Here is an 11,596-nt window from a genome sequence, read left to right as displayed (position 1 = left end):
TGAGATCAGTCAGATCAGGCCTGATCCCAGCGCAGCGTCTGGCCTGTGCGGATGAGTGATGTCAGAGAACGCTGTTGGTGTGGCACCGTATGTTATGTAAAACAGCGAATCCTCTGCTGCTCAGTAATGCGCAAGTCTCCTGCACTCCCGTTCCGATCCTAGTGTCACAATGAAAACATGAAGACATTTAGCACAGAATCAGATCTTTTCTAATTCTGTCGTCTTATGATTTTCATGTCATGTTCTTCTGCGGTATCAGGAGCTCATCCGGAAAAACTGGTTCCTATCCTGAAGAAATCCGTGTTAAATGGCCGACGTGAGACCCAAGTGACATTGGTATCCAAATGAACGAGTCAAGAGTTAAATAGAATAATCAAGTGTCTAGATCAATTCCTATAGGCCTATAAATTACCAATAACCGATAAAATGGAGTTAAATAAAAGTAAATTTGAATTAAACTACTTTGCCACACTGAAAAGACCGAACACGCAGTAATCCTGCACCCGCTTATCGGTAACTGTTGATTGGCCGATTGGGCGCGACTTACAAAATCTATTGACCCCATTCTGAACATCTGTGGCTCAAATGTGCTGCGTAACACGAATGAACCTCACTGGTCTTGCAGAAGCTCAAACGTGCTGCGTAACACAAGAACGAACCTCATTGGCTCTCGCTATAGCTCAAAAGTGCTGTGTAACATGAGAATGAACCTCATTGGTTCTCGCTGAAGCTCAAAAGTGCTGCGTAACACGAGAATTAACCTCATTGGTTCTAGCTGAAGCTCAAACGGGCTGCGTAATACAAGAACGAACCTCATTGGCTCTCGCTGAAACTCAAAAGTGCTGTGTAACACGAGAATGAACCGCATTGGTTCTCGCTGAAGCTCAAAAGTGCTGTATACCACAAGAACGAACCTCATTGGTTCTCGCTGAAGCTCAAAAGTGCTGTGTAACATGAGAATGAACCTCATTGGTTCTCGCTGAAACTCAAAAGTGCTGTCTAACACGAGAATGAACCTCATTGGTTCTCGCTGAAGCTCAAACGTGCTGCGTAACACAAGAATGAACCTCATGGGTTCTCGCTGAAGCTCCAAAGTGCTGTGTAACACGAGAATGAACTCAATGGTTCTCGACTGAATCTCAAAAGTTCTGCGTAACATGAGAATGAACCTCATTGGTTCTCGCTGAAGCTCAAAAGTGCTGTCTAACACGAGAATGAACCTCATTCTCGCACGTCAAGCGAAGATGCTTGAGCTCCCGTTTACCACGACTGATTTGTGAGTTGGTGAATGTATAAGTGAATGAAAGCCTATTTTCAATCTGTTCATCATATAAAGTGATCGAGTCTCCAAACCGCTAAATTCATATGGATTAGCTTTGAACGAAAGTCTCACGGGTTTGGAGGACATGAGAGTGAGTTATTAATGACATTTTGGGTGAACTATTCCTTTAACATCCCCGAGAGATAGAGAGGATGACATTAATGAACAACACTGAGAGAGAGAGAGAGAGAGAGAGAGAGAGAGAGAGAGAGAGAGTTGATGCTGATGCTAAAAGGAGCGGACGCGCTCGCAGAGTCATTCGTGTTGATCTCGCGCACGTTCCTTTATGACGTCACGAGCGTGCGGTCGTGAGTCCAGCGTTTAGACCCCTTTACGGTCTATGGTTCAGACTCTTCTTCGGGATGGGAGTGTTAATGTGATTCCTTCTCCTCCTCCTGCCTCTCAGACCCGCGATATGAGCCGGATAATGGTGAACACGAAACGCGTGGAGCCCTGATAACAAAGTCTGGATGGACCCGAGCGGATCGAGCCTCCTCTGATCCACACAATAGCAGCAAAAGCAGCATCTCTAACGCACACGACATGGATGATTCGGGAATAATCAGGCGCAGGAGACTGCAGGTCAGATACACACACACCCTTCAGAATAATGTTTTCTGGACGTGTACCATGGTAATACTGTGGTATTTTACCATGTATAGGGGTATTCTTTGAAGGGCATTGGTGTAAGAAAATGGTAAACATTCAGTATGGTATCAAAAAACATGATGTGTCTGTATGAAACTGTCTGATTGGACCATATTAGGACAGTCTAACCAATGGGGAGTGGTATTCTTTGAAATACCATGGTGAATGAACATGGTAGTCATTCATTACCATGGTATTAATTTTTTCTAAACGTAAAATCATGTTTTCTGGGCATGTGCCATGGTAATGTGTTTTTTGGCCATGTATTTTGGTATTACCATGGTATTCTTTGAGTGAATACCATGAAGTGACGTGGTGTAATATAAATATGTTTGACATTAAGTACCTACTACGATATATAAAAAAAATACTATGGTATAACGGTATGCTATTATAGTATCTGATGCTCTGATTGAAACATATTGCCAGTCTAACCAATGGAGAGTGGTATTCTTTGAAATACCATGGTTAATATGTATTGTATATTTACCAATATTTACCATAATACAATAACTCAGTACCTTGGTATCAGTGTGTAGTACCTTGTTTACCATGGTAATATTGTGGGGCTTTTGGCCATACGTATAGGGGTATTACCATGGTATTCTTTAATGTACCTTAACAGGCTAAATTAAGTAAACAGGCTAAATTAATATGGTAAACACTCAGGACTATGGTATATCAAAATACCATTGTATTACTATCTGACTGGGCCACATAAGGACAGTTTTATCAATGGAGTGTGGTATTTTTTTAAATACCATGGTAAATTAATAGGCCTATAGCAATCATTCAGTATCGTGATATTAGTGTGTTTTTCCTGTATTTTGCTATAGTAATAATATCATGTTTTTTGCAGTGCTTTGGAGTTGCATTTAATTAATACTATGGTATTTGAACGTGGTTTCTTACAGTATAAATGGCATCTGACGGTGTTTGTTTGTAAGGTGAAAATAATTCAGCAGCTCTGAGCTGTGATGATGAGGAGACGTTTGCATGCACGCGCGTGTGTGTGTGTGTGTGTGTTCAGTGGAGTTTATCTGAATCCTTTGCTTTGCTGGGACGGGTGTATGTGTGTGTGTGTGTGTGTGTCGACATCAGAAACCGCTTGTGTATCTAGAGTTTCACAATCAGTCTGATATGATAACACACACACACACACACACACACACACACACACACACACACACACACACACACACACACACACACACACACACACACATTCATCAGTAGAGAGTCATTCATGAAGTCTGAGACGTGAGAAAGAGAGAGACAGACGGTCTGTGTGTTATCTGAGAATTTCTGCCCAAAATCAACCATACAAACACAACAATAGGCTACATGATTATATTTTACATAGATTAAGCCTATCTTTAGGGCAATTTATTCATTTATTTTTGTGTTCATTCTGCATACATCATTTTCATGACAATTAAGCACATTTATCCAATTAACAATTAATATTGTCATTATTGCAACGCAAAAAAAATATCATTACTAAAATACAGTATCTTTTTAATCTAAAAAAAACAAAAAATTTTTTAAATTTTGTTTTAAACCAGGAACAATTAAATGCAGCACAACAAATACTGCCAGCCATTTTACAATTAAAAATAATCAGTATCTATCAGTTCCAGAGATTATCTGAAATTTACAGTAATGAGAACTTGGGATGACAAATGTCATTAAAAAAATATCAAACCAAATTGTATCTTAAAGTACGGAGATAAACCATATTTCAACATGCGTTTTAAAACAATGCAAACATTTAGCATCAGTATTTGAATTTACAGTAATGAGGATTTGGGATGAAATGTCATGAAAAAAAATAATGTCAGAATGCAAAAGATAAAAACCTTAATTGTCCTAAAATAGGCTTGATTTATGCAGAATATAATTGCTTGCCATTGTGTGTGACAGTGTTTTTCAGACATGTGACACATTTTTTGCTCAGTGTGAGAATAATTGCCCTCCACCGTTTGTTTCGTTGTCCCTCGGGTCTCTTCTGTGCATCACACACACACATTCTGTCGGTTATTCAGTTAACACCCTCCTGCCATATGGTGCAACACCGTCTCAGAGGTCAAAGGTCACTCCCATCATGCAGCAGGGGCCGCGTGCACACTGCAGGAGTGTTTTAGCATGCGGCTCATCATTTCCCTACTTTTGTCATCATTTTTAATGATATTTTTAGTGATGCATCAAAAAAAATTGTTTTATCAAAACTAAAATTAAAATGTTAAGTCAGCCAAAAACTGAAAATAATGTTTTTTTTCAATGATCAATTCATTAATCAAATTTATTTCATAATCAACGACACTCAAATAAGTTTTTTTACAAACATTTAAATTGCAGTTTTTATATCAACTTTTTAACAAATTTTTCCAATTTTTTGTTGAAATATAGATATTTAAATGGTGACTGTAATAATTTTCATGACTGATTTATTCAAATGTTCAAGTCACTTTCGTCAGAGTAAGATAGCGATGTACCATCTTTTAATTAACTACACAACAATATCGAAAGATTTTTAACTCTATACTAGAAAATGAAGAACAAAGAATGTGCATCAGGTGTGTTTTGCTTTTTCATTTATGGATCCACTAAACTTTATCGTTACATATGTTATACATGTTATTGTTATTACAATGCTATTATAGCCTATATGTGCTTATTTTGTTGTAGATATAAAAACGTGACAATGTCACTGTTAAATAGTCACCTTTATTTATATAGCACTTATACAATACATTGTTTCAAAGCAGCTTCACAGAGATAACAGGAAAATAATGTTGTAATAATATTGTTAAATATAAAAATGTAATTAAATAAGTACTGTGGTTTTCCATCCATGGTATTTCCCAACTTCAGCTTCCCAGGCTTTGTGATGCGTTCATGTGCGTTCAGCTTGTAAATACGAACTTTCCAACATGACTTGAACTCACCATTATTGCATAAAATAATGAAGATGTCTCTAACAGGTATAGTAAAAATATGATGAATTTTTAATTTAATTTATCAAAATGCTCCTATATAGAGTTATTTTTCTAGCTAACTAACAAGCTATGGACACTGAATTGCTTTAGAAATATTGCTGTAGAAATGTTGTTAATGTTAACTGATTTAGTTGACTAATTTTAACAAATGAAACCTTATTGTAAAGTTTACCTTATTGTAAATTTACTGAAATATCCGAATCTTGTTCCCTTGTTCCGTTTGTTTAGCCTATATGTCCCGCTTTACCAGCAACACTAATTTATAGGCTATCCCTCTTTAAATAAAATTCCCACAATACAACTTTTTAAACTCTACAATCTTTACAAAATGAATATTATTTTGTTGTAATTTAAGGAAGTATTTCTAGAAAACGGTTAATCAGACTTATGTAAATCTGCTTTTTTCTCATACAAACTTTATTTATTTGAATCATTTAAATTAATGAATAAATTATTATTATTTTTTTTTACATTTTCAGTCCAAACTTACTACAATTTGTTGTTGAAACACAAACTTTTAAACAATTTTTTTTTTCTCAACGTGGCTTAATATGTTTTTCACCATTTTTGGAGCTTGACTGCGTCTGTCCTCGTGTCCACTCCTGTAATGGACCCTCGAGACCCCGTTTCTGCTTTGTCGCAGATTTCCGGAAGTCTGGCCACTCTCGTTTAATCACTATAGGGATCTGATGCACATTTTCTCCTGATGCAGAGAGCCATTAGGAAAAATAGTTGGAGGAAATCCCGAAAATCCCGGCAGAAGGCGCAGCGATAACTCTCCGGCTGTTTGTGTGCTGTTGGCTGGCACGCGGGCGAGACGCTCTTAGGTTAATGACGCTCAGATTATGGGGTTGGCACAGTAAATGATGGGTTTGCACCAAATGGCGGGCAGGAGGCCCAGCTTGTGCCATTTCATTAAAGCTCAGACTGATTTTCAGCCCGTCGTCATTCAGCCGGATCATCTGCAAGTAGAGTCAATGATGATCAGACTCTATTCAACTCTTGTTAAAAAGAGAAATATAATATGTAGGCCTAGATAATAAGTAGATCTTTACATTTTCTAAAGAAAGTGGTGCTTAATATTAATAGTTGTTAGGATGTTGATTATGATTAGTGGTTTCTTGGGGGATTCTAGGTGGATGGTAAGCAGACCAAAAAACTCTCTGTGATTATTAAGTTCTGTTTATATGACTCAAATGTCTTGTTCAGTAAGTCTGTTTTCCTATATAGTCTGTTTTACCCATTTTTCCATCTGACCGGTTTAAAGCGCAAGTGTACATATTTGTCAAAATATGAAAGTGGAAGGTGCTTGTTTTAGAAAGTCCGGTAAAACTTTACAATAAGGTAAACTATACAACATTAGTTAATAGTGCATTAGTCTTAGCCTCAGAGCGCTTGCTAACATGTAATGCATATGGCACACTTAACTGAAAACACTTCAGGATTTTAGTGAGGAAGTCGTCATCTGATGGTTGAACTCTACAGGATTTCCAGGAGACGTGTGTGTCACGTTTTTTAATGGTCCGCCTGGGAACAAAGCAGTCGTGAAGCCAAACCCCCTCATGGAAAAAGAAAACTCTCGTGTTTACAACTGTGACAATGAGCGCTTAGGACCAACTAAACGCTGGTTTTTCAAAAGTATGTGAAGTATGTAAAGTTTGTTTCATAGACTATTTAAAATACGTACAAGAATTTTACAATCCGGTCTGTTATTGTAGGGACATCGGCGTTGCATTTTCACACCCCTAAACATTACGTGGAACAAAACGAACTCTGATTGGTTGCTTTACATGTCTGTCAGATGGTCTCTGGGCGGTCCCTGAGATTAATAAATGCTGTAAGTATTGTTCATTGTTAGTTAATGTAAACTGATGTAATTAACTAATGTTAACAATTAAACCTTATTGTAAAGTGTTAACACAAGTTCATAAGAAATAATAAGAAACATGAGCTAAAAATAAGCAATTCATTTTTTACAGCATTTATTAATCTTATTTGTTAATGTTAGTTATTAAATAAAAATACACTTGTTCATCATTTGTTCATGTTAGTTCATTCTAATGTTAACAGATACAGCTTTTGATATTAAAAATTATTATTAAATGTTGAAGTTAACATACTGATGAAACCTTACTGTAAAATGTTTTCTGTATTCCAGTTTACCAGCATTTTTGTGCTTCTTTACAAAATATCCTTCATTTGTTTAAATTTATACAAATTTTTGAAACTCTGTAACTTTTAAAAATTATACAACTATGTTGTAATTCAAAGAAGCATTTCTGTAAAACGGCTCATCAGTCTCTTGTAAATCTACCGGTTGAGCACAAACAATGTCAAACAACTTTATTAATTCTAATAATTTACACAAAGAGCAGGAAATGAGCTGGATGTTAGTGTTAGTGTTAGTCATTGCTCATTGAGTTCATAATCATATTTTAACCATCTTCTAAAATGTTATAATTATTTGTAACTCTTTACTTAAAGTCTTTATTGTATTTTTAATGCATTAATTATGGCTTTAATGCACATTATAATTGCCTAATGAATAATTGTAGCCACAGTTATAATACTTATATATTCATTGTTACACCTTTAGAAACACATAACAAACAACCAATTTCAGAAGTAACAATAAATCTGCAAAAATATTATAATGCATTTTAACTTTGGTTACAATTATTTATGAAAAGATATAATGCATTAAAAAGGCTGTTGGTAAAGTGTTACCAAATTATCAGTTGGTTTATAATTCATCCATATGTTATAATTAATTGCGATAATTTGCTTTAAAACCTTTTCTAACTGCATAATATTTTAAAGGGCTTCAGTGTATGACTAGCTGTCCATTACAGCATCTGAAGTGCTTTGCTCGGCTGAGAGTTAGTTCTCGTTCGGCTCCATCTGTCCACTCCAGTTTGCCGGGCTACTCTTCTCCGCAGGCAGGGTTTCTGGGAAGCTTTTACAGCATTTAAGGACGGAAAACTCAATTACTGGCTAAAATTAAGCACGTGAGTCACAGTGAAACAAACAGACAGCACGAGTGTCACGTCCTTCGTCAGAAAAACAAGATATGTTTTCAGAACAGCCTTCTGTTGCTTTACATGAAAGGTTAATTTAATGAAGAGAACGCCTCATGAATTTATAATGCTGAAAAAATCGACATGTTTTCATTGCCAGATGTTTTGGTATCATCATAATACAGTTTTATTCTTCACTTCGAACCTCTGTAAGATTAATTCAGTCTGTGTTGACAAAACTATTTACTATGGAAGCTTGTTTCCGCCACAGAATGAAAAATAAAAAAGGTAATTCTGACCTTTTTTCTCACAATTGCGAGTTTACATCTGAACGGAACAGAATTCCGAGATATAAAGTCAGAATTGCGTGAAATAAAGTCAGAATTGTGAGATATAAACTCGCAATTCTGTTTTTTTCTCTCGCAATTCTGACTTTATAACACGCAATTGTGACTTTGTTTCACGCAATTCAGACTTTATTTCATGCAATTCTGACTTTATATCTCGCAATTCTGACTTTATATCTCACAATTCTGACTTTATAACACGCAATTCTGACTTTATATCACACAATTATGGCTTTATAACACGCAATTGCGACTTTATTTCACGCAATTCTGACTTTATATCTCGCAATTCTGACTTTATATCTCACAATTCTGACTTTATAACACGCAATTCTGACTTTATAACACGCAATTCTGACTTTATAACACGCAATTGAGACTTTATTTCATGCAATTCTGACTTTATATCACGCAATTCTGACTTTATATCACGCAATTCTGACTTTATATCTCGCAATTCTGATTTTATATCACGCAATTCTGACTTTATATCTCGCAATTGCGACTTTATATCTCGCAATTCTGACTTTATAACACGCAATTGTGACTTTATTTCATGCAATTCTGACTTTATATCTCGCAATTCTGACTTTACATCTCGCAATTCTGACTTTATAACACGCAATTGCGACTTTTTTTCATGCAATTCTGAGAAATAAAGTCACAATTATCTTTTAAAATGTTTTATTCTGTGGCGGAAACAAGCTTCCATAATTTACTGTACAACGTTAATGAGAAAGTTAAATGAGTATCAACAGCAGCAGCAATAACAGTGTGCCAGATATATTTCTCCAAGACCAAACATATCAACATGTCATATCCATTAACTTACCAAACACTTGAGTTATCATGACAAAAATAATGTTTGGAAAACATTTATGGTACTTACTGTAGAAAGCACTTTAAAAACAACAGAACGACGCAGGGATAAATGTCATGCAGCTAAAGATCAGTCCTGTGTGAGTGTATATTTTGAGATGCGTGCTGTAATACTTGTAGGGTCGTGATCTCTCATGTTATTTACAGTATAATTGACCTGTGGGGTCAGTCAGAGAGCGTTTCACCACAGTCGATAGAGCCGTTTAAGAGCCTCTGGAGGGATTATTCACAGGGTGACCCGATGTAGACATGTCAGCAGCACACCGGCACACTTTACCAGAGCCTGTGTTGTCACAGAAACACACTTTTACTGATGATCAATAAGAAACATGAAAGAGCACAGTGATGCGGCTTTTGATCAGTCGATGCAAAATTAGCATCTTCTGTTGCTGAATAATAATGCTAAAAATACAATGTTCTGAAATAGACTTCCTTTCTTATTGTCATAAATGAAGATGTTGAAGGCCACTTTCAGCCCTACTAAGCTTTAATATGCAAAAAAAAAACTCTGAAACATTTATATCTATTTTTAGTTATTTTTTGTTATTTTTTGTTTGATTTTTGTAGCTGTTCACAAAATCTGTTTATTTTTGTAATATTTTTGATCAGGTGAATCTCATGACAACATCTCTAGGTAATTGTTCGCCTCAAAACACACTTTTAACTTAAAGGCTTTCATTGCTTTTTGCTGCTTATGTTATTAGGGGAAAAAACACAATTCTATGACCAGGTATATATCTTTCAATCATGACAACAGGGCAGCTTTTATTTTATGTTATTAAATAGCTTACACTTAGCTAGACAGACATACACAAATCCTCTATCAGATCTAGGCAGGTGGACCTGGGGAGCTGGAGGGTCCCAGCAAACAAAGACGTAACTTACAGCTAACACTGAAGCAGACTATTTAAATGTTGAGCAAGCAATCTCATTGGCTGTGGGATCAGCAGAAGCCAATCAGCTTATGGCATGTGGTAATAATGTGATTGTTTGCAGAGGACATGTGAAGGACATCTTGCGCCCTTTAGAGTTTCATAACTGAACTATATGTTGCAACATTATTTTCATGTACATTTTTGCCTAAAACATCCTATTACTGTAATGTGCCTGGATGGTTGGACGTTTCACTTTTGAGTTTATGTAATGCTAAAAATCTAAATAATGATTCTCATAACTGTTATATTGTTATTGATATCAAATTAGTATTATAACACAATTACCAATGTTTAGGCTACGTATTTTACAATTAAAATTTATATGTCTGATTTTTGCATTCAGGCAACGTGAATTTGAAGGAAAAATGTTTAGTTGACATGAAAATAATATCACAATGCAAAACTCTTAATGGTGCATTTCTTTATGCACCATACATGTTCTTATTTTCAGCTGTGGTTAAAAATACCTGGACATGATCTTGACAGGTTTCATCTCGAGATAGTGTTTTACATGCATCTGGTTTCCTGTGTGAATGTTGTAAGATGAGCCACAACATTAATTCTGAAAGCACACACACACACACACACACACACACACACACACACACACACACACACACACACACACACACACACACACACACACACACACACACACACACACACACACACAGACTCACGCCCAAGGACATCTGAGCGCTCCTATTGATTAGTGATCAATGGCAATTGGTGCTAATAATGTTTGTTGATTAAAGCTGCAGCAAGCTTTATTTGTTGAGTAACATAACATGCATAAATGTTATATTTATTTTGTTATAGGCCTAATATAGTTTGCTGACAGCGGCCTGTGTTCAGCAAAAGCTTTTATGCTGAAATTGTGTGTTTGCTATGGAAGCTTGTTTCCGCCACAGAATGAAAAATAAAAAGGTAATTGCAAGTTTAGATCTCACAATTTGAACTATGTAATTCTCAATTCTGAGAAAAAAATCAATGGGAGTTATAAACTTGGAATTTGGGGGTTAAAAGGGTCGGAATACCATGTTTATATCTTACAATTCTGAGAAAAAGTCATCGCGAGTTAGGAAATTTGAATTGCGAGGTTAAAAAAGTCTAAATTCCAAGTTTATATCTCAATTCGCAATTACCTTTTTATTTTTTTATTTCCTGGCGGAAACCAGTTTCTATACTTGGCTGACAAATCAATCAAATAAGACCACAAACATGAATTAAGAAAGTAAAGAGTAAATTCTGAATCTGTTTGGAGGTTCAGATCAGTTTAACATGGACGGCGTGTTGTTTCTCTCCGTCTGAGTGAGCATCTGAAGTTCTGCAGTGAGAGACACAGAGTCTGTCAGTAAGATGAATGAGAGGACATTATGTGGTTCAATCACACACACACAGCGAGAGGAATGAAGGACGGGAACGGCATCAGCTTCTCTCTGTACATGCC

At 36.0% G+C, this 11,596-nt stretch overlaps 1 protein-coding gene across 2 annotated transcripts in view; it reads left to right on the top strand.

Annotated features, from left to right (window-relative positions):
• The first annotated feature begins 1,615 nt into the window (after positions 1-1,615).
• mast1b (microtubule associated serine/threonine kinase 1b) overlaps positions 1,616-11,596 on the top strand; it is a 39,483-nt gene continuing 29,502 nt past the window's right edge. Inside the window, exon 1 of one of the 2 annotated variants that reach the window (XM_077202179.1) lies at positions 1,616-1,903. In XM_077202179.1, the coding sequence (XP_077058294.1) occupies positions 1,865-1,903 (39 nt within the window). In that variant the 5' untranslated portion in view covers positions 1,616-1,864. The remainder of the gene's footprint in view (positions 1,904-11,596) is intronic. The other variant, XM_077202180.1, reaches the window with a different exon arrangement.

Source organism: Siphateles boraxobius, unplaced genomic scaffold (genome assembly GCF_051911475.1).
Source record: "Siphateles boraxobius isolate OS27281-9 unplaced genomic scaffold, OSU_SipBor_1 49, whole genome shotgun sequence".
Taxonomy (NCBI): Eukaryota; Metazoa; Chordata; class Actinopteri; order Cypriniformes; family Leuciscidae; genus Siphateles; species Siphateles boraxobius.
The sequence above is the reverse complement of the archived record's forward strand: the minus strand, read 5'-3'. Positions and strand labels throughout refer to the sequence as shown.